At 51.1% G+C, this 21,464-nt stretch overlaps 2 protein-coding genes and 1 long non-coding RNA gene across 6 annotated transcripts in view; 2 read left to right on the top strand and 1 right to left on the bottom strand.

Annotated features, from left to right (window-relative positions):
* The window catches only part of LOC123600972 (beta-galactosidase-1-like protein 2), a 49,628-nt gene extending 47,605 nt beyond the window's left edge, over positions 1-2,023 (top strand). For all 3 annotated transcript variants that reach the window (XM_045483533.1, XM_045483534.1, XM_045483535.1), the window contains 3 exons: positions 60-171; positions 609-725; positions 998-2,023. In XM_045483533.1, coding sequence (XP_045339489.1) covers positions 60-171; positions 609-725; positions 998-1,084 — 316 coding nt within the window. In that variant the 3' untranslated portion in view covers positions 1,085-2,023. The remainder of the gene's footprint in view (positions 1-59; positions 172-608; positions 726-997) is intronic.
* A 2,311-nt stretch (positions 2,024-4,334) lies between these two features.
* The window catches only part of B3GAT1 (beta-1,3-glucuronyltransferase 1), a 30,294-nt gene continuing 13,164 nt past the window's right edge, over positions 4,335-21,464 (bottom strand). Inside the window, exons 2-7 of one of the 2 annotated variants that reach the window (XM_045483537.1) lie at positions 13,447-13,559; positions 13,152-13,298; positions 9,251-9,759; positions 8,313-8,609; positions 7,473-7,573; positions 4,335-6,281 (exon numbers count right to left, since the gene is read on the bottom strand). In XM_045483537.1, the coding sequence (XP_045339493.1) occupies positions 7,487-7,573; positions 8,313-8,609; positions 9,251-9,759; positions 13,152-13,263 (1,005 nt within the window). In that variant the 5' untranslated portion in view covers positions 13,264-13,298; positions 13,447-13,559 and the 3' untranslated portion in view covers positions 4,335-6,281; positions 7,473-7,486. The remainder of the gene's footprint in view (positions 6,282-7,472; positions 7,574-8,312; positions 8,610-9,250; positions 9,760-13,151; positions 13,299-13,446; positions 13,560-21,464) is intronic. The other variant, XM_045483536.1, reaches the window with a different exon arrangement.
* Positions 15,200-15,896, top strand: LOC123600974. The gene is made up of 2 exons (XR_006713904.1): positions 15,200-15,764; positions 15,798-15,896. It is a non-coding gene; the product is annotated as an uncharacterized LOC123600974 (long non-coding RNA).

A 21,464-nucleotide genomic window follows, 5' to 3' on the forward strand; every position in this document is an offset into this window, starting at 1 on the left:
GCGGGATAGGGTCCAGATCTGAGAATGTGCCCTTCTTCTTTCTTGTCTTCTGTTCATAGGTTCAGCGTCGACAAATGGAGCCCTATCCCTGCAGTACCTACGTTCCCTGCTTTCTTTTTGGGTGTCTTGTCAATTTCCCTTTCCCCTTTTGACACCTTCATGAAGCTGGAGGTTTGTAGTCCCCTTACTGCCTGGGTTCTCCAGTCTTCCCTCCGAGGGCTCTGAGCCCAAGCCCCTGTACTTGCCCTTGCTGGAGCCTTCTATATCACCTGCACCCAGAGAGTCTCCGTCTTTGTGTTGCCCTCTCTGAAGGGTCTCTGGGGCCTCCCTTGAGAGGGGGGTGGACTCAAAGCAGAAGAACCACCTGGTGATACTTCTTAGGGTCCAGGTCTGAGCTTGGGTGCCTTGCTGGGGAGGCTTAGAGCTAGTGGACACAGGAGATCGAATACCCCATGTGTTAACCTCATGACTGTTAAAATATCCATTCATACTGATATCTTGGAAGCTGAGAGAAGAATGCAAGGCATGTGTCCATCTCTGTCTTCTCATGTGACTTTATTTTCAGTGCCTTTCATGGTAAACTAACCCCTTTCCCACTCTGCTTAAAGGGCTGGGAGAAGGGGGTTGTATTCATCAATGGCCAAAACCTTGGACGCTACTGGAACATCGGACCCCAGGAGACCCTCTACCTCCCAGGTGCCTGGTTGGATCAAGGCATCAACCAGGTGGGAACACTTGGAAGTCCTTCCCTTGTCCCAGCCCTCCCCAGTATCACAGTGTTTCCCTGGGGGCTGCGGGTGACAGTCTATTAAGGTTGGTTAGGGTGGGGGGGGGGCAGAAGGTTTAGCCAGCTCCTTCTGTATTCCTCCTTGGTGCTGATGAGTTGTGGGTCCCCATTCCTTCCAGCCTGCTTCTCAATCCCTTCCCCTAAGGCACCCTCATCTGGCTCCAAGACAAACCTCGGCTACTGTCATACACCAGCCCTTCTCTCTCCCAGGTCATTGTTTTCGAGGAGAAGATGGCAGGCCCTGTGATACAGTTCACTGAAACACCCCACCTAGGCAGGAACCAGTACCTTGATTGAGCAGCACCGCTCCTGCGCCCCCTGGAAGCAGGAGAACACCACTGTCCTCCCAGCTGAGCAAGGACTGGTGCTCTGCTCCATGACACTCTCCCATGTGGGAGAGTTTCCTTAAGTAACATTCTCAGGCAGCCACGGGGGCTACGGCTCTGCCCCCTACTTTAATTCAAGGCCCTAAACTTGGAAGAACTGAAGAAGAGAAGTGGAATAGGAGGGAGGGACCCTCTTCTTACCTAAGTGGCTTCTTGACTGGGCTTTGTTGATGGCACCTTTCTACTTTCCTGCTCTTTGGGAGAGGACAGAGGGATGTCTCTCTGGGGGGTGGGAATGTCTCATCATATCTCCACGTGATGAGGTTTGCTTCTATGATGTTCTCACCTGCACTCAGCATGGCCCTCATGGCCCCTTTTCATTTCTGAAATAGAAGGTTTGTCACCATTTGTATAGAATGGGGAAGGGGGTGGATGTCTCACCTCTCTCTGGGATTCTGGAAGAAGCTCCATTTGAGAGACACACACATCTTCTTTTCCTTTCCACTTTAACTGCATCTGACAGGATGACAAGCCAAGCTTAGGAGAAACAGAAATACTCAGCCTGAATTAGAGAATATTTCTGGTTTTACTTGATGAGAAGGAACATCAGCTGAGGAGGGAATGCAGGCCCTAGAAGAAACCACACCCCAATATGAGGGCCCAGCTCCAGTGGCTTGGGCAGGGAGCCTCCCTGCTATGTTGGTGTAACCACGGGGCCTGCAAGCCTAGACCAGATCTTGCTTCCGGCTCAGTCTCTCCTTCAATCCTTGTAACTAAGCAGGAGGGAGGAGAGCCAGTCTTCCTTTGCAACTGTCTGTCCAAATTTGAGGTGCTTGTTCTAGGGATCAAGTCCACTGGTTTGGCTTAGGTTCACTGTCCTGAATTGCAATAAAGCAAGAGTTGAATCAAACCCTTTTTAGTGATATTTCTGATCCCATCTGTGCCCCTGTTTACCACAGGCAAAGGCATTGTGGTGTCAGGCACCCATTTAGTCTATCTGGCACTGAGAATCTAGACCCTGACTTTACCTAGTTAGTGGATGATCTAGCCCCTGGCTCCTTACCACCTCCCTCCTGACCTTCATTCTGCCTGACATGTCATTATGGATTGGTAGTGCCCTTGGAGAGGAGAAGTCAAGTACAGATTCACTCTGGTGCTGGTGGGCAGTTGCAAGAATCTGCTAGATAGCCAAGAGCTCGACATATGAGTTAGCTACAGAGGGTGAGTTTTCCTCACGAATAACATCTGGATTGTACTGCCAGAAACTAATTATTGCCAGTAATAATCAAACGTAAATAGCCAATACCTCTCCAGGACGATGCCTATGCCAGGAATCCATAAAGGCCTGTGGGGAATAGCAGGCCATGGGGCTCCCAGCCACCCCATGGCTTACATCTTGGGCTTGGCTAAGGAAAGGACTCTGCAGTAGGGCATTTGTGGTGTGTAGCCACTGGGCCCAAGAGCTGAGCCTGGGTCAAGGACATACAGTAACAAGGGGCTGGGCCCAAGGGTCCTACTATCTGGGGATGGCCAGCACTGGGAGCGGTGTCACTGTACCTTACTTTATACCTGACCGTGTTCTCACAAAGGTGTATGTAAAAGTTGGCTTTGTTGGAAGATGTGATAGGGAACTGGTATTTAAATGAATCTTATAGCAAATCCTTTTATAAAGTGAAGAATCCCCTTGAATTGCTTTTATCAAAATCTGCTCAGGGATGCATTGGTCCTCTTGCCCCATCTTACTGTTCTTGACCTTCTTATCTGCCAGCTAACCCTGCAGCTTCTCTCTGTCAAAGCCCCTTGGCAGAGCTCATCCTACAGAGTTTATTCATGTTTGTCCGGACCTTCCCTACTGGATGGCTTCATCACAGAATCTTTAGAAGACTCTTCATCACCCCCACATCTCTAGACCTGCTCCTTGGGCCTCTTCTTCCCTCTGTCCACACTCACTGTGGGTGCATCACTAATCAGGGTTTGTAAACAGCCTGGAAATTCATGCTCTCCAATGTTTATCTCCATCTGAGCTCCAGATCTACTGGCTGTACACTCACCTTTGCTCCTGCATGTGATGACCAAGTCCGATTACTCCCCCATGATCCCTGCTGCACTCTGTCCCGTAGCAGGAAATGGTTATTCTGTGTCTCAGATTGGTTTTAGCTTCTCCATTTTATATTGCACAACCACTCCACCACTCCACCACTCCATTCTCCTGGCTGTATCTCAGGCATATCCAGAACCTGACCACTTCTCTCTGTCCCAAGGCTTGCTCTTCTGACTCACCATCATCTCCTGCCTGGATCATGGCAGGAGCCACCTCTGCTAGCCTGCCCTGCCCTCTGTTTATGGTCAGCACAGAAAGGGGAGTGATTTCTTTATAGGCCAGTTTGGCCCTTTGCTCCAAACCCTCCAACGGCTCCACTTCCCTTTTTACTTGCAGAAGCCAAAAGCTTTGCCCGGTTCCCAGGACCAGTATATTCTGTGCACCCCACCAACTGCATCCATCTTACCTCCCACCCAACCCCTCCTGTCTTGCCAGTCAGTTGTAGGCATACTGGCCTTTTTGCTGATCTTTAAAAATGCTAAGTACTCTCTGCCTGGACTCTGCCTGGAAGTGAGTTCCCGTTTCTGGAATGGTCTGATCCAGGTAACTGTGTGTCTGTACTCTACTGCTCTGCTGGGTCCTCTCATCAGGGAGGCCTTCCTGACCACCCTAGAGAGGGGATCAACTCCTCCTCAGCTACACTCTGACACCCCTATCTGGCCTCATACTTCTCGTTAGACCAGATCACATCTAAAATACCGTATATGCCTGGTGTTCATCTGTCTTGTCCCTAAGGAGGGAAGCTCCATGAAGACAAGTGCTCTGTGCTAGTACCTAGATTAATGCCTGTTCATAGTAGGCACCTGCCAAGTAAATACTTGTTGGATGGTTAAAGCAGTAAATGAGAATAAAGTAAGGCAGGGCTGCAGAGGATTAGGGCTATTAAAAACCATGTTTGACTTTTAATTTTGGAAACAAATTAAATACAGTTAAATTAAAACAGACCAGATGGTGCAGCTGCACAGGCTCCACCCTCACCCCAGGCTCTGTTCTGGTGGCTCCTAGACCCCGGCCTCACTCTTGTGGTGGGGAGCAGGAACACACTGGGTTTGAGAAACAAATTGTAGTCACGGACCCAACTCTGATTGATAACAAACTCATTCCCAACAAAGATGAAAGCTGCAGTCCACCAGGGTTATAATTATAAATAAATACACATGCGGCTAAGCGAGGCTATTAGGTGAAATCAACAGAAATAGCATCCGCCAAAAAAAAAAAACAAAAATAAAAACAGAATATTCCATTTTGTTGTTCATTATCAATTTCCTGAAAAATAAGCCCTGGGTTTTTGGCTAAGAAGGTGGCCTAAGACCAGCCAGGCTGACCTGAGCATTCAGGGCTGGTTTCAGTGAGTGAGGCAGTACTGTGCCTGGGCATGAATTCACTCATTTGGTGGGTGCCCTGTGCACACCTCCTCCCACCCCTCCCATGACACCCCACTTGATTCTGAGGGGTTGATTTCCCGAGCCACCATAGAAAGTGTAAGAGGCTGGGAATATCCTGCAAGGTGGCTCAGGGTTCTCAGGGATATGATCCCATTGGATGGTTTCACGAATGCTGTGGGAAGTTAAATCCATTTCAAAATAGGCAGCCAATGCTATTTTTTGAATGTTAGGTTGCTGGACTGAATCCTACCCACCCACCCAGGAGTGGGTTCTTAGCGGTCCTCAGACCGGTCCTGTGAGTTTAAATGGAGTGAGGGCTGTTAGGGTTAAAAAATAAACACCTCTTCAGTAGGCTCAGGCCTTTCCTTTTCCTCCAGTTGGGAGGAAAATTGTGCTTCCAACTTTCAGGAGCATGAGTGATAGCCAGCAGAGGGCTGTCCCTGTCAGTAGCCTCCAGGTACAGGGAAGTAACACATGCACACTGTTCTTCCTCAGGGGTGGGGGTGGGGGGAGAGGGAACAAGCAGCAGGCTTGTTCTCATGCTCCCAACTCAGGGAGAAGGGAGAGTTTTGTTCCCATTTTGTGTTTACAATAGAATGATTTCTAAAGTAATGTGTGCTCAGGTCTCCTTTCCCCTCAGGATCCAAATGATCTCTGCCCCTTTTCCACAAGTCCCTCTGCTAACCCAAAGCCCCTTCCTCCCTTAAACAGGGGCAGGAAGGAGTACTGGATGGCCCCTGCCTCCCTCCTCTTTCTGCCTTGCCCACCCCTGGCTCACTTCAGCCCCTGAGGTCTGTGGTTCTCAAGAGCTCCAGAAAGAGGGCTCCTGCCCTCCCCAGTCCCAGCCCAAGCAAGAGGCCATGGAGCCCAGTGGGCAGTGGGGAGACAGTGTCTAGACAGGGGCCTGCATGATCTTAGTCCAGGTCAGTCCATGACCTGTGCTGGCTCGAGGGCCCACCTTCTTCCCTGTGCTGGAAGGAGCAGGCTTGAGGGATGTGAGCCCAGAGTAGGGGACTCCACTCCCACCACAAGCCTGAGGTATGGGGGAGCCTGATGGCAGGCCCAGGCTCCCCTCATGCAGGGTGGTTGCCTGTTGGGATCAAAGACAGCCTTATGCTCTGGAAATAGGAACCAGAGGAAAGCCACAGAGGTATGTCTACTTGAGAGCAGCTCTCCGAGGACAGGGCGGGGCAGTGTTCCTGATGCCTGGGCAGGGGGCTGTTCTCTGGTCTTCAGAATTCCCTGGCCAGGTGGCCTGTGCAGTCGTGCTGGGCCCCAGGAGCAGGGAGCCGGGCAAGGCCACACTGCACTTGACAGCTGGGGTCTTTTCACCTCTCTCCCAGCCTGGCATCACTCCAGGGCTTAGGTGCCCACCGCATCTGCTCCGTCAGGCCCTGTCAGTGCAGGAAGCTCTGGGGAGGCGTGCTGGGGCACCGGCTCGCTGGTTGGCATGACTTGGCTAGCAGCTGGGCCCCTGGTCATACTGGATGGAAGATAACAACAGGTCTGGGATTTCTGTGCTTTGATTCTCCGTCCTTTGTCCTGGCATCAGGCTGGGCTCTCTCTGAAGCCCCCAGTATAGAAAGGAGGGTGATGGTGATTCCTTAGGAGTTTGCCTCGGAGGGACCATCAGCCATGGGGAGAGGATGGAAGGCCAGGAACAGGGTTCGAGAAGGAGGCTCCTGTGAAGGGGAGAAGAATATGGGTGAGGCGTTTAAGCAGGGAGGCAGGTGAGGGGCAGCCAGTCTGGCCAAACTGCTCAATCATGAGCCACCATCAGGGTTCACCCAGGAGCTCCACAGAGCCCAACCTCTAGGGTCCTCTGTGAATCCCTTATTGAGAGGCAGGTGGGGGCAGGTCCTTCCAGTGACCAGGTGAGGAGGTAGGGGATGGGGCTTTGTACAGATGCATTTTCAGTGGCACTGTTCAAGCTGATATTTTGGTTCAAGGCACAAAACAGGCAGACTGACACCCCATGGTCTCCTGTGGGCAAGGTAGCTGCCAACATGATATAGAAGTTGAAGCTTAACTCTGAGGCCAGAGGACAGATGTGTATCCCACCGTCTGAGCTCCCACCTCTGGGATGATATTATAGAAAAGCCCATAAACTTCCTGACTTGGACAAACAGCTGGCACAATTCACTTCATTTAGCTTTTCTGAACACCCTTTCTTTACCTCTAAAATGTAGATAGATCCTGTGGCCTACTTCAATAGAAAGTTGTAAAGAATTAAATAAAAGTAGCAACACTTACATAAGACTCATTATGTACCAAAGATTGTTCTTGGTGCCCCTAACAACCCATTTTACAGGTCAATAAACTGGGGCCTAGAGAAAGAAAGTAAGGTCAAAGGATGAAAAGTGGTAGGCCTGGAGCCTGAGCTAGGCTCTGGGGTCCATGCTTTCATCAATGTGCTACACTGTTGCTATTAAGAGACACACGGAGGTGCTTGATGAGGTGGAAGCAGAAGAATGAGGGGTCCCTGCCACAGCAGCATGGCTGAAGAGGAATCCACAGGGGAAGACAAAGCCTGGAGAAAGAGTCCACATAGTAATGCCTTGCAATGGGACTGGTGTCATGGCCACAATAACAGCAGTAATGACAGGAGGTTGTCATGAGGCTGTGTCTAGAAGGTGAGACCTTCAAAGGAGTTGGTGGCAGAAGGACCCAGGTGTGCAGGGGAAATTGGCTCCCGTGAACTTCTAGGCGGCACAATGAGAAGGGGACTTCAGCTATGTCTCTTCCACTCTTGAAGTATTTGCCCTGCCCTCCCACAATTAAAAACCAAGAGGAAAAGCCTTGGCAGATTTGTTCCACATCCACACTTGGGGTGCCCCTGCCCAGTGTGTTGTCTACCCTTGTCACTGCCATACCTGTAGCCTGGGGCTCAGATCTCCACAGTGGGGTCAGTGAAGCCTTTTTTCCCCTCATTCACCAGCACCGGCTTCTCTGTCCGTGTGTGCCAGACCAGGATCTGTGTGTCCAGAGACACAAAACAACATGGAGCAGGTCCCCCCCTAACCTCACCTTACCCCCTCCCAGGTCCCTCCCACACTCTACAAGTACTTCTGCTGCCCCTCCGTTCTGTCCTTGTTCTTTATTTCTACCTGCCTCCTGATTCTTGCTGTTTGTACATATAAGGCATTCAAAATATCTGTTGGAAATACAAAGTGTGCAGCTACAGAAAATAGACAAATAAGTCCCAAGATTTCCTCTTACTTCTCATCTTCCCCTGTGTTTTTTGATGGGTCTCTCTAGAGAAGGAGACATTTCTTCAAGAGACTTCGGCTCAGCCAAGTGTATAGTCCTGGCCCTCGCTGGAGCAGTCCAAACTAGAAGCAGTGTGTATGTGTGTGCGTGTGCACACACGTGCATGCAGGCATGTGTGTGCATGCACCTTGGCATGAACACGTTCATGCATATGTGTTCACACATGTCTGGAGCCTAGCTGTTTTGAGGTTTGGGAGGGGATGCAACCCTTGGTCTTCCTTACTGACTGCCACCCTCTCCATTTCTGTGCTTGATTTTAGCATGATGGCCTGACTGGGTATAAGCTACCTTCTTGGGAGGGTGTTCTAGGAAGGCATGGCTCTAGGCTGGTCCCTTGCAGTGCAGTTTTGAGGTCTTTATTTCCTTCCCTCTGACCTGTCGGGAGTGTTTGGATGGGCTGGGAAAAGCTTGCGTTATACCTGCCAGTTCTGCTGAGGGTTTACCTTGGTGCAGTTGGCTGCCTTGGGCTCCAGGTCATTGAGGGTAACAAGTTCTCGGAGGAGGCTGCTTTCCTGGTAGCCTCCCTTCACACCACGCAGCTTGAAGTAGGCCTGGCTACGCTGTAGAATGAGCCTCAGGTTGACTGCAAATCCAGCCATGTCTATTGCAAATGGTCGGTGCGGGTCGAACACTGTCTTCCAGCCTACCACCTTCCCAGCCCCGTTGACCCGTGGGGCCTCGTACCGAAGGCCACCAACGAAGGCAACGGGCCACACAGACACCCTCCTGGTGCTGCGCATCTACAAGAGGGAATCCAGAGTCAGGACACATGGGACTGCTGACAGGGAGTGGTGCATGTCCCCAGAGAAGGAGAAATCAATTAACTCTACACACACAGGCCATCTGAAGCCATACCAGGGGATCCGGCCCAGCCCCATCTCCAGATGCATCCTCCATGATAGGCATCTACAGAGGAACCTGCCTTGCCATAAGCAAGGCCTGACGCTCACCCCAGCTAAAATGCTTCTTCTCCACAAGACTTGGAGTCTAGCTTTCTCTCCTCCTGCAAAAACCTCTGTCTTCCCAATGTAGAGTCTGAAATGACATCTTCCCCTGCCCAGACTCCCATGACTCCCAAGTCCCAAGGATAAATTATTGCACATAAAATTATACCACTTGAGGGCATGCCTCTAAGGCCAAGACTTTGTTCTATGAGCTACATCCTCTGCTTTCTTCCCTTGAGGCAGGGGTGACTGCAGAAGTCTGCAATGAGTTTTTTCCATCCCTTCTCGGGTTGCCTGCAGTCTACACTGACACCCCAGCAGGCATTGCTCGCCCCACCCCACTATTTCCCTTCGTGCCCATACCAAAGGGCCCCCACACCAGAGGCCCCTCACCGGCATCCTCCCACCCCTTCCCAGCCTTCTGCCCCGTCCCACACCTCCTCAAAGAGCTCCAGACTGTACGTGTTGTCGTCGTCAGCGAAGTACACCACACCCGGTTGGCTGGTGTTGCGCGGGAAGGTCTCCCGCAGCCAGCGCAGGGCCAGGTTGCGCTGCATTGTGCCCCGCGGGATGCGCGGGTCACGGGCGTCGCCGCGCAGCTTGTAGTTACGGGGTGTCTCCACGTGCAGATGGGTGTAGTTGAGGCCGGTGTCGCGCAGCAGGCGCGCGGTCAGCGGCGTCCGGCGCGGCGCGTCCTCCACCACTAGCCAGTGCAGGTTGGGCACGTGCAGCAGCGTGTTGGCCAAGCGTGTCAGCTCGGCCTTCTGCACCGGGCGGCTGTAGGTGGGCGTCACCACGTGGATGGTGGGCAGCGTGTCGGACCACGGCGGGGGCCGCGTGTACACATACTCGGTGCGCACCACCTCCACGATGTCGCGGTCGGACATGCAGTATTCCCTGGGGTCGGCGCCCTGAGGCACGTCGCGCCGGGGGTCACTACCGTCATCTGTAGGGTTGGGAGACACATGGTGTGTGGCTGGGCTGTGCAGGCCTGGCTCTGGCCTTAGGTACGGGCAGGATGTCACCCACCCTGCTAAGACACACCTCCCCACTGCTCCTTCTGCAGGAATGCCATCAGAAACCTGCCTGGGCTCTAGCTTTTACAGGTAACCGAAAAAGCTGCATCCCTGGAATTCTCTCAGGCATTTTCCCAGTTCTGACTCCCGAAATGACACAGAAATAACCTCTTCCTCCTTCTCATATTTGACAGCTCTGTGGCTATTTGAGTGTGGCTGGACAAATTCCAAGACTGCTTTCTCACTTCCTAAATGTGTTGGGTTTTATATGACAAAGTGTCCTGACGCTTCCCACCCTAGTGCTCTCCCCATCTGGCCAGAGCTGACTGCACTTGCCGCCCCCGCTCCCCCCCCCCCCCCCCCCCCCCCCGCCCCCACCTCCTTGGGATTGCATAGCAGGACAGCACTGCCACCGGCAGTGGTGTAAATGCCACAATGCCCCAGTGTTAGTGCTTTCCTAGCTGCAGCGCACTGTGGATCTCACAAAGTGTGAGGTTAGCTCAGCCCAATTTTTCACAAACCCTCTACTCAAGTGGGGCCTCTCTCTCCCTTCCTGTTTATGAATCTTGGTGCAGAATTTCATGTTTAACTACCACGTTTTATTCCAGGGTTATGCCTATAGTTGCCAAGATAATTTTGAATCCTGAACCTGTTTGTGCTTTTAGATGTTCTTAAATTTTGACCTACACAAAAAGACAGAGTGGACACTTGCTTTAGCTTTTCTGCTGCTTGATGTCAAACTCCTGATCTGCACTTTCTAGACACTCATTCAAACATCTGGGAGACTAACCGTACCACTGACCCTAACTGTGCTAGCATCCAGCTAGTGTTTATACATATCTCCCCAAGGACACCATCAGGGGCAGTGAAATTTTGAAGAGGTCTGGCCTCTGATAAAACACTCACAGGCATGGGGAACCCATTCCTTCCTGAAGGCAACCTGTTTCGGTTGGGGCAGCTCTTATTACCAAGCTTTTTCTTACATCCTGGACATTTTTCTCATTAGTAAGGCTAGCAGTCCTGTCAAGAGGACAAATCAGGGTCATTGGTATTGATTTTACTGAGCCCCTGCTCTCCAAGTCTTTCTGTGTGAAAAACTGTGTGGCCCTCACTGCTCTTACACGATCTCAGCAGGAAGTGGCAATGGTCAGAGGACATACCTAGGAGATGGGAATGGACAGAGGACATACCTAGGAATCCAAACACTGGGCTCATACCCTGTCCAGTTCTGGCACTAACTATGCCCTTGAGCAGGTTACTTCTCGTGCCTCAATTTTAGCAACTGCAATATGGAGCTAATAATAGCATCTATTTTATTGAGTTACTATGTAGATTAATGAGTCAATATATGTAAAGGACTCAGAACACTGCCAGGCAGTTGTTATCATTTCCTCGTGTTTAAAAGGAGGACAGTTGCCAGCCCTACTTTTGCATAGCTTCCTGTACCTAGAGAAAGGATGCAATAAGCATTTTCGTGATTGGGTTGAAGTATGGTTCCAGGGAGGATGCTGGGAATCAGCCATTCTGTCACCTCCCCTACTTCCCATCACTGACATTAGCACATGGAGTGTGTGCAGTTCATGTATTAGATCTGACACTGGGCTCCGGGAGGAGGTACAGATGCACCCAGAAGATGACTGGCTCCAGCCTCTTAGGGAGTTCACACAGGCCAAGGGCACAAGACATACAGTGGGGAATACCATGCCCCCTGGTGTGTGAATGCAGGTGTAGAAGACTAGCTCAGCCTCTGTTGATCAAAGGTGACTTTTTGGAGGGGTTTTAGGTCAAACTTGGAAAACAGACCAAGGTGGAGGAAAGAGAGATAGGTGATGGGGATTCTGACCAAAATTGATATAAGGGTTAATTCATCCTGCAGTCAGTGAAGTTTTGGAAACTGAATACTGGGAAGGAAGATTTAGAGCCATTTCCCCCATCTTTCTTCCATTCAAATCACCCCAAACAGACTGGTCTGGGCCCTGGGAAAGTTCTCCATGCATTCTGACCAGGCCACAGTGCTGGCTTCAGGGCTTCTGCAACCTTTGAGTCACAAAGGCCTCCTGGTGCCCCTGACATTATTTCATTGCAGCTTTCTTTAAGCCCATCTTGACATATTCTGAGGACACAGAAAGCCAGCTCCCTATCCTCAGGCAGCAGCATCAGTGCTTAGCAAAACATTCTGACACCTCTGACTCTAGAGCTTTGCCAAGAATGGAATTTACATGATATTATGTCACTTGGTGTATTGTAGCTTTAAACCTTCTGGAATGATGTAGTTGTAGGATAACAATTCCAAATGATGAACATTAAAGAGAGATGTTGGAGGACAAATGTCAGGAGAGGCTCTAAGTGCCCAGCATGGGGCAGTGGGAATTCTGCAATCTCCAGCCTGGAAAATATTCCTCATGGAAGCTTCAAGAACTGCTGGGGCTGAGCAGGCCCCACTGCGTAACTGTGAAACAGCCTGGCTTCAGACTATGATTCTTGGCTACTGCCTGCATCCAAATCACTCAGGGTTATGAGCCATACATGGATTTATAGGCCCTAACACAGAGCCATATTCTCTTTCTCTGGGATGGGCCTGGGTACTTGTGTATGTTATCATGCCCCCCATGTAATATGATGTGCATTTCAATAGGAGAATTGCTGCCCTACAGTATTGAGTCTGTACATGCATGGGGTGGGTGGGAAAGAAGAGCATGAGATGAAAGACTGAGGAATGAGGAGGCAGGCCAGATATGGGGCAGATAGAAGGGAGAAGAGTAAAGGGAGCCCAGTGTGAGAAGGAAAGGCAACCTGGTGAGAGGGAAAGCCTTGGACTAAGAGCCAGGAGAAACTGGTTCTAGTCTGTTCATCCACAAGTGCTTTGTGGGGCTTTTTCTCTTTCCAGGTCTATTTTCACTAGGTAGGATCAGGGTTGCCCAAGCAGGAAAAGAGAAGCAAATAATATGCTCTCCCTGAATGGTTTTAAAACACAGGCCAGAAACCCTGTCCATCCATCCCTTCCCATTCACAGCTGAAAGCAACCAGTCCTTACATGTCCTGAGACTGGATGCAGAGTTGTGCATGTGTGCCTTTGTGTGTTTCTCTGCATGTGTGTCTCTGTGCACGTGTATGTGTATCTGTGCTTGCATGCGTGTGTTGGCACTCATCAGATTCTGAAAGGGACCAAGACCCCCCAAAAGGTAAGGTCATTGGCCTTGATCATCCTATGGCTCTTCCCAACTGCCTAGTAAATGAAAATACGAACTCGATCAGCGTCAGCTGTGGTCATTCTTATTACAGAAGCCTGGCTGGGGCCAGGGCAAGAGGTTGAGGGGCTCACCCTTGTGTGCGGTGAGCAGAGGCGCGATGGTGCTCTGGTGCCACACGGTGACAAGCAGTGTCCAGGGCAGTACGATGAGGACGATTGCAAGGATGTCCCGTCTTTTCGGCATCTCCAAGGCTGGCTGGGCCCACAGCTCCTCGTTACCTGAGTGGCGGCAAGGTCAGGAGAAGGGTGGCCCCAGGGGTGACGGCAGCAGACAGTGGCAAGCACAGGGGAGAAAAGAACAGGAATGGGCTGCTCAGGCCAGGCACAGGGAGAGCAGAGAAGCCGAATGTTGGCTAGCAGGTCTTACCAGCACTCACAACCCACCCATTGCGGAAGCAGGTTTGCAGAGTCCAGCCAGACCAGAGACTGCAAAGGGGTGGCTGTCCAGGGGCACAATCAGGAACCCTGTGAAGTGGACACCTGCAAGAGAGAGCAGAACAGGATGGCCAGAGACCTGGGGGTGGGGGGAGAGATGCCCAGAAGGGCAGGGCCTGGCTGCAGGGCTCACAGCATTGGTGTTTTCATAGTGGAGCCTGCACTGCCTTCTCCCTGAGGACTGCTTTGGCCAGCCTCTGTCCCCCACAGGCATGGGGACAAGGTGCTGCCCAGTTACATGAGTCAGCAGGGCACAGAGGTTAAGGGCACGGCTTTCAGACACACAAGTCTTGGTTTAAACCCCAACTCTGCCACCAACAAGCCATATGCCCTTTACCAAGTTATGGCAACTGTTTCTGCCTCTATTTTCTCATCTATGAAATAGGGTACTATCACTACCTATGTCACAAGGCTCAGAATTAAATGTTAACCTCACAAAAGCCACAGAATGGTGTCTGATGTATATATATATATACTGAGTGCTCAAGATGCATTGGCTACTCTGGTGTCCACGTTTATGTCCAGATGGTTTCTTCATAGCCTAGATAAAGGGGTAGGCGTTGGGGTGAGGGCCAACAGGAGATGTTTTGGGGACAGGCCCTGGGAGTACATGCAGCAAGTGCCTTCTCTTTGTCGATGTCAATAGGAAATTCTCATGAATTCTGCATAGCTTGGGTATCAGCAAGGTGAAGAGATGGTCCCTGTGGGGGCTGCCATACCCTGAGGAGACGGAACTCAAAATAGCAGCAACAGGAGCCCTGGGAGAGACACCCCTTCGATGAGTAGGGTGAGCCTGCTTGAATTTCTTCTCAGTTCTGCAGAGGGTCTGTCAGCAGCATCCTTCTCTGGGGCTTGTTGTCTTGTGTGACAAAGAGAGCACACACAGAGCCCTCACAACCACCATGGAAACTGTCAGATCCTATTCTCTGCCTTCCTTGTCCCTTCTCTGCTGAACCCTGTGTAAGATGCAGATGGGATCTGCAAAGGGGGTGGGGAAATGTCAGTCCTGGGAAGTCCATGGCTGGTCCTGGCATGCTCACCACTTCTAGTGTCCAGCACTGTGCAGTGACATCCCTTAGAGAGGCCAGCTGCCCAATCCAGCCCCAGGTAGCACATGCTTTCCATCTCTGGCAGCATCAGGAGCCATGGCTAAGGAGAATTTTGCCCCCCACCTCCCAATCCCAGATTTGGAAACAGTGTGTTTCTCTGTCCTTGTCTAGTCCTCTCTCCAAATAGTTTTGTCACCTTGTGGAAGAACCAGTTATGTCTTCCAGTAAAGAGCACTGTGGTTTCCAGGGTCAGTCAGCATGTTGCAGCCAACCACTTACCACCAGGGGCCTGCTCTGCCTCCACTGTCTCCTCGTAGGCAGGAGGTAAACAGGCTACCCCAACTTCTCAGGGAAATGGAAGATCCACTGAGGTTAAATGTTACTGGCAGGGACAAATGATGTGGACACAGACCAGGGAGAATAATTCTGGGGTATGTGCTGTGTCTTCTACAAACTCCTCTTCCATGGCCCCTCCAGGTGACAGAGCCCAGTGTCCACCCCAGGAGGCCTGTCTGGATCTCATGTACTAAGTATGATGAAATGGAGTGACCTCATGCCACCCTCAGCCCCAGCCCAATTTCTCCACTCCAAGGTCACTGACTAGGCTGCAAAGGGCTGAGTCAGGGGCTTGGTTTGGCTGGGCCATCTTAGGCCACATTTGATGGAAGACAAGGGAACTTCTAAGAGGTCTAGCTGGGAGATTTCCTTTGGGTTCTTAGTGACTCAAAAAGGAGCTTTTCCAAATGTCCTTCATCTTGGGGAGGGTCCTAATTCCAGGATGGAGAAAGTAACAGAGAGGCAAGCTCCATGCCAATTTGTTGTGTGCATATCCAGCCTGCTCATGGTGCAGGTGCCTGCATCTATACCTTTTTTTTTTTTTTAATGGGCAGCCTCTTTATCCCAAGTCTCTTTCCTCTTGCACCTGGTCAACCTCCTGCTTGTCTGCTTGGGCTGTCATTAGTAATAACAAGCTGCTATGTAGCACTTGGTGGTGTCCAGAAATGACACTCAATACTTCATGTTCAATCCTCATGGACCGCTGGCCATAGGTGCTGTTGTAACCCCATTTCACAAGGAAATCATTGATGCCCAGTGAGGATCAGTGACTTGTCTGAAGTTGCAATCAATAAGGTCATGGTTGACCCAGACATAAGTCCAGGCCCTTTGGCTCTATGCTGTTGGCAGGAGTGTGGGAAGAGAGGTTCCAGGCTCAAGAGCCTAGAATCCAGCTCAGGTGCAGGGTAACCACAGGTCCACACACAGGCCCTGGCCAAGAACTGCTTCACAGCCACACTCCTCCATGAAAGTTGTCTGCTCTGTGGGGTCCCAGCAGCTCCCTGGAGGTGGGAGCAGGAAGCAGGTTTGGGGTGAGGAAGGATGCAGTCAAGTGTACATGAGGGCTCTGGAGAGACCGTTCTGATCCCATCCAGTCTTTTTGGTCAAAACATCTATGAAAGGAAAGGAAGGATGGGATGAGGGAGAAAAGCTCTAAAAATAAACTTAGCAATAAACCCAGTTGTGCATTAATTACTCTGGAAGCCATTATGGCTTGAAAACCCCATAACTTTAATGGAGGCTATTATAAGCATAGTAGCAAAATCGTGGAGCTAATTACCAGGCAGTTGTTAAGCAGCACAGAGAGAGCCCCCAGCCTTAGAGAAAGACAGCTAGCCAGCAGAGGGCAGGTTTATGGGAAATGGGGCTGGGGGCAGGGGAGGCAGCTGGGGGCTGCACTTACGCCTATTGCAGATCTGTAGACGGGACTACAAGGGTGGCCTCCTGACCACAGCCTGCTGCTTCTGCCTGTGCCTTGGTGGAAAGGCAGTAGCTAGACTGTGGTCACAGGTTCAGACCCCAGAGTTGCTCTGGGCCCTTGCTGGCTAGGGCAGAAGTTGGCCACACCCCAGAGGCCAGCAGAGAGGAGGTGGCAAGAGCAGGGAGAATGGGATGTTTGAGGAAGTGCTGAGTGGAGGCTGCGAGGGGTGGCTGACAGGAAACTGCAGGGACCTGGTGGGGCTATGATTCCCCACCTGATACTTGTCACTCATATCTGTGAGCAACCTCAATTGTCATTTGTCCCCCAGTAAGTGCAGATATGTGGAGGCCCTTCCACCCTCCTGGTGCCCTCAGAAGCCTTCACTGGACACAAAGGCTGTGATGTGGGTGGAGGATATAAGGTCGAGTGGGGGATGGTCATTTGGCAACAAAAGCAGAGCACTTGGAGGCAGTGGTAGGGAGATGGGGCAGCAATGGCCTGGACAGTGCTCTGGGTAGTGGACAGTGTCCCCCTTCACTGGGGGACTGGGTTCCATTGCTTGCCCTCCTTGGCCTCCACCTTCATCTTAAAATACGGAGGCTGGATTGGGAGAGTTCTAATGAATTTTTAGTTTTGCCATTTTAGCAATGTGAGGTTGAAACAGGCCTCCATGAAGATGAAGAAGTGTTCTATATGAGAACAGTGGGGGTCATGTAGGCATTCAAGGCTGGAAGTCAACCTAGCAACTTTTCATGGAACATAGTCATGATTTAAGGACCAATTAGCTATGATGATTGGCCATGTCTGGAAAGACATAGGAATTTGTCTATGGGTTTTAGGGTGTCATAGGCTGTGTGTGAGAACTAGGTTCCCTGGGTATGGGAACTCAGATGGAACTGCCCAAGACTGGGGGCAAAGCCAGTCAGGCTGGACAGGAGATGCTGGGCCTGGGGTGGCAGAACTAGATCCATGTTGGCTTCAAGGCTGGATGATTCTAAATGCAAGGAAAGTTTCCTTCTGAGCCTACAGGTGTTCAGATGAAAACCTCATCAATGCCCCTAGTTGCTGAAGAGGAGGCTTATTTAATCAGATTCAACAAATATTAACTCAGCATCTGTAGTAGGCAAGCAAGTACTGTGTTAGGTTCTATGGGCAATGCAGCAGCATGGGGGAGGGAGGCAAGGGTTTCCTTCCAGCATCTCGCAGCCCAGAGGGAAGGAGGAACTTTACACAGGTGTCTGTGAGGCTCCCACAACATCACTCAGGGTGATGTGTGATGAGTTCTAATGTTGCAGAGTGTGTGTGTGTGTGTGTGTGTGTGTGTGTGTGTGTGTGTGATGGAGACTAGTCACAAACAAACTCAGAAACCATCCAAGACTGACATCATTTGTCAGTTGGTCAAAGGAATCCATTAAAGTGAAGAGTCCTTCAAATGCACACATAGAATACACATTTTCAACTTAAGCAACTTTTAAATAGCTAAGAGCTCAATAAATGATGTTTTCCCACTACTACACAATAATGTGGTCATTTTTCACAAACCCAAACCACCCAGCACTGGGTAGCTTGCAGCACTTCTGCTTTTTTGACACAGGGCCAAGGCTCTTTCTTGGGCCAAGGGACAGTTGAGGTGAGTCCCATGTTGCCTTTCTGACGTCATCTACACCACAGTGCCCTGCCTGTGACCTCCAGTGTGGGTTTCTTTGAAGTAGTCTGAGACCTGAAGGACACTTGGTGAACAATTCAAGTGCAGTATGCTTTAAAGTTTTTATGACTTTTCCAACCAATCCTCACCTAATTTTGAGAATTTTTCCCTAGATGCATCTTATGGAGTCCTTTGAGAGCATTCAACTTAAGTTTTCATAGACACAGCATATTTATTTCTTTCTGGTTCATGTTTCATGGTTTGTATAATATCCCACGATGGTGACAGCAAGCATGCCCATTGTAAACCGTTCGGGAACAAACACTATGGACTCTCAGCAAGTATGCAGCTTGGCTAGTATAAGCACAGGGAGGGGGGACACCAGAGGGGAGGTCCAGCATTATGCTTGCACACGCATCTGTTAGTGTGCTTTACAAATGGAATGGAGAGAATCAGTAGTATGCTAAGCCAACTGAGGAAAGGCTTGGTTAGGAGAGCTTCTGCTGTATGTGTGAAGCCATCCTCTGTCATCTGGAAGCCTGAGTCCCCCTGGGGCTGACGAGACAGATGCTGAAGCCTCCCCATGCAGAAGCATAACCAGCTCCACTGGTTGGGGGCCCAGAAGGAGGTTGGCATAGTCAGAGGGGGATGGGGAAGCTAGGATGGCTAGGGAAGGCACCAGACCTTTGAGCATGGGAGCAGGGATGTGGTAATAGGAGGCAGAAAGTGGGGAAGTTTTAAAAGAAGATAGTGGGAAGGATGCTGGTCAAGGCTCCAGCTTTACCCTCTAGCCCCAGACAGTGCCTCTGTCAGAGGGGCACAGACTTTGTCCCAGAGACCTGCAAGAGCCCCTAATGGGATCAAGGGATTAGTATTGATTCTGCTGCCGTTGCTCAGGAAAAGCCCAATGCCAGAGCTAATCATTGCCTGGGCCAGTCAATCCATACTTTATTAACCCAGCCTCAGTCTTCTGCCACACCTGGCCACCCCCATGTTCCATCCCCAAACCTGGCCCTGGCTTCCAGCCACCAGCTCCTGCTGGGGAACAGGACACAGGCACTGGCCTCTCTCCACCCACCATCCCCCAGAACACTCATGGTGGAGGTATCCAAGTAGCGTCTTTGCCCAGGCCTCCTGATCCTTTTCCTCCTCCCTTTCCCCCATGACTTGGAGGGAGGGATGGGAGTTCCACCACTCATTCCACTCAGAAGAAGTGAAGGTACTTTGGGACACCTGGTTGGAACTGCAAGCCTTCCCAGTAACAGCCCTATGCTGGGCCAACAGGATTCATTTTCCTTTGATCTTCATAACAGCCCTATAAAGCAGGCAGGAAAACTCACTTTACATATGAGGAAACCAAGGCTGTGTGATTGGCCAAAGGTCACCACCAAAGTCAGTCTCTGGCAGAGTTCATGCTCAAGCCTTTGGACTCTCAATCAGTGTGCCCCGCATGCCCATGCTGCCTCCCTTCCTGCAGGCCTGGTGCTGCCTCCTGGCTTACCCATCTGGCACTTCTGCCCCAGGGACAGAGCTTCCTGAACTTGTGGGGGCCCAGTCCTGGCCTGCCCTCCTCGTGGTCAGGTTGAGTGTCCCAGGAAGGGGCTCCCTCACCCTGCTTTCATGGTGTGGTGCTGAGGAGAGGAAGACCCAGGCTCTGGGGAGGTCTGTGTCCTGCCTCAGGGCCTGGCCACTGCTGGCTCTCACTCCTGGATACTTCCGATAGGAAGAGTGGCATAGATTCCAGATCTTGCACCATCTTGTTCCTTTCTAGCTGGGAAAACCAAGCCAAGGGCTTGGGCAGAGGAAGTATTAGTTCAGTTCAGGCTTGGCGTAAAGCACACTTTTATGCTTTGGTTTTCTTCCAGCCCAACAGTGTCAGAAAATGCAACTCATGGTTTGTTTGTTTTAGGTAGCTCCTTTGTTTCTTTTTTTGTTTTTTCTGAAACAGCCTTTCAACTCAATTTGGATTATGAATCAGTAAGAAATGAAAATTGGGGTTTGGTTTTGTGTGGTATTCTGCAAGGTAAAGTCCATTCTGGTTCACTGCAGGAATTTAAACAGAACAAGAGATTGGCCCCAGCTGGTTTCATTGAAGTTCCCTGAATCATGTAGCCTGTGGGCTTCAGGCAGAGAGGCATCCACTCATCCCAGAGCCTCCAGGCAGGAGGCTCTTAGAGAAAAAAATCAAATGCTTCATTTTGTGGGGACATTAGTTGCTACTGTCAGTTGGTGCTGGCCTAGGCTGGGGCCCAAGCACACAGATGACCCCAACTTGGTCCTTCAAGAGTGGGGACAGCAGGGAGGGTGCAGTGGCCAGGGAGACAGCTAGTTGGAGGACATATGCCTGATGGAGGGTTGTGGAGAGTTGGGTAATGGCCGGCCAGGCCCATGGGCACCCCCCTGAAGAGCTAGCATGTGGCAAGTTGTGAGGGCTGACTGTAGGGGGCTGGTGGGCAAGGCATTCTGCAGGTGTGTGCTAATCACTGGCAGGACAATGGAGAGTACAAGTCAGGCAAACTGCTGCACATGGCCACAGAGCCCTGCAGTAAGGGTCACACTTTGGAGTGTGGGACTTTGGGGAGCAGTCCAAAGAGCCCTGTGGCCCAGCTTCCAGCATAGCATTCTGCATTTGGCTGGGGCCTTGGGGCCCAGGGAGGGCTCTGGGCCTGCAAAGTGCCACCACCCTCACCTCCTTTACCTTCCCTTCCATGTCATCTTTCCATCCTCGCCCCAGGCCTGTTCTGGCAGCCATGCCAGCATTTTGAAGGGAAGGTCAACTGCTGCCTAGCAAGTCTTCATACACTTAGCTGCTTAAAATGACACACGTCTACTCTCTTCAGTTTCTGTGGCTCAGGAGCGCAGACATGGCTCAGGGGCTCACAAGGTTGCAGTGTACTGTCTGGGCTGCACTCTCCTTGGGGGGCTCACTGGGGAGGAACCTGCTTCTAGGCTCAAGCTATTGGCAGAGTCCTCTGCCTTTCGGGCATAGGACTCAGGGCCACTCTCCCTGCTGGCTGTTGTCTGGGACTGCCCTCAATGCCTAGAGGCTGCCCGAAGTTCCTTGCCATATAGGTTTCTCCAATATAAATACTTACTCCATCAGGCCAGCAAGGGAGGGGGGTGGGATCTAGAGCAAGTTTGCCAATGGGACAGAGTCCTACATAACAAAATATGGGAGTGACATCCCATCACTTCTGCTACATCCTACTGGTTAGAGGGTGGTCACAGGTGCCATCCACACCAAAGAGGAAGAAGTTACACAAAGGACAAACAGCAGCAGTCAGGAGATGTGGTGGAGGGAGGACACCTTAGAGTCTGTCCATCAAAACAAGGAGGCCTGGTCTCCACTCTGGACCCTCAGCTCCTGTTTGGCCCCTGTAGCTCCTGAGGGTAACAGCAGGTTCTAACCATAGTCACAGCCTTCTGTTGCCTCCCTCCCATCTTTCTTTGCTCTTTTCTGCCCAGAAGAGTGGCACACAATTGGACAAATAGTGAAGAGC

The sequence above is a fragment of the Leopardus geoffroyi genome, chromosome D1 (assembly GCF_018350155.1).
Source record: "Leopardus geoffroyi isolate Oge1 chromosome D1, O.geoffroyi_Oge1_pat1.0, whole genome shotgun sequence".
NCBI classification, from domain to species: Eukaryota; Metazoa; Chordata; class Mammalia; order Carnivora; family Felidae; genus Leopardus; species Leopardus geoffroyi.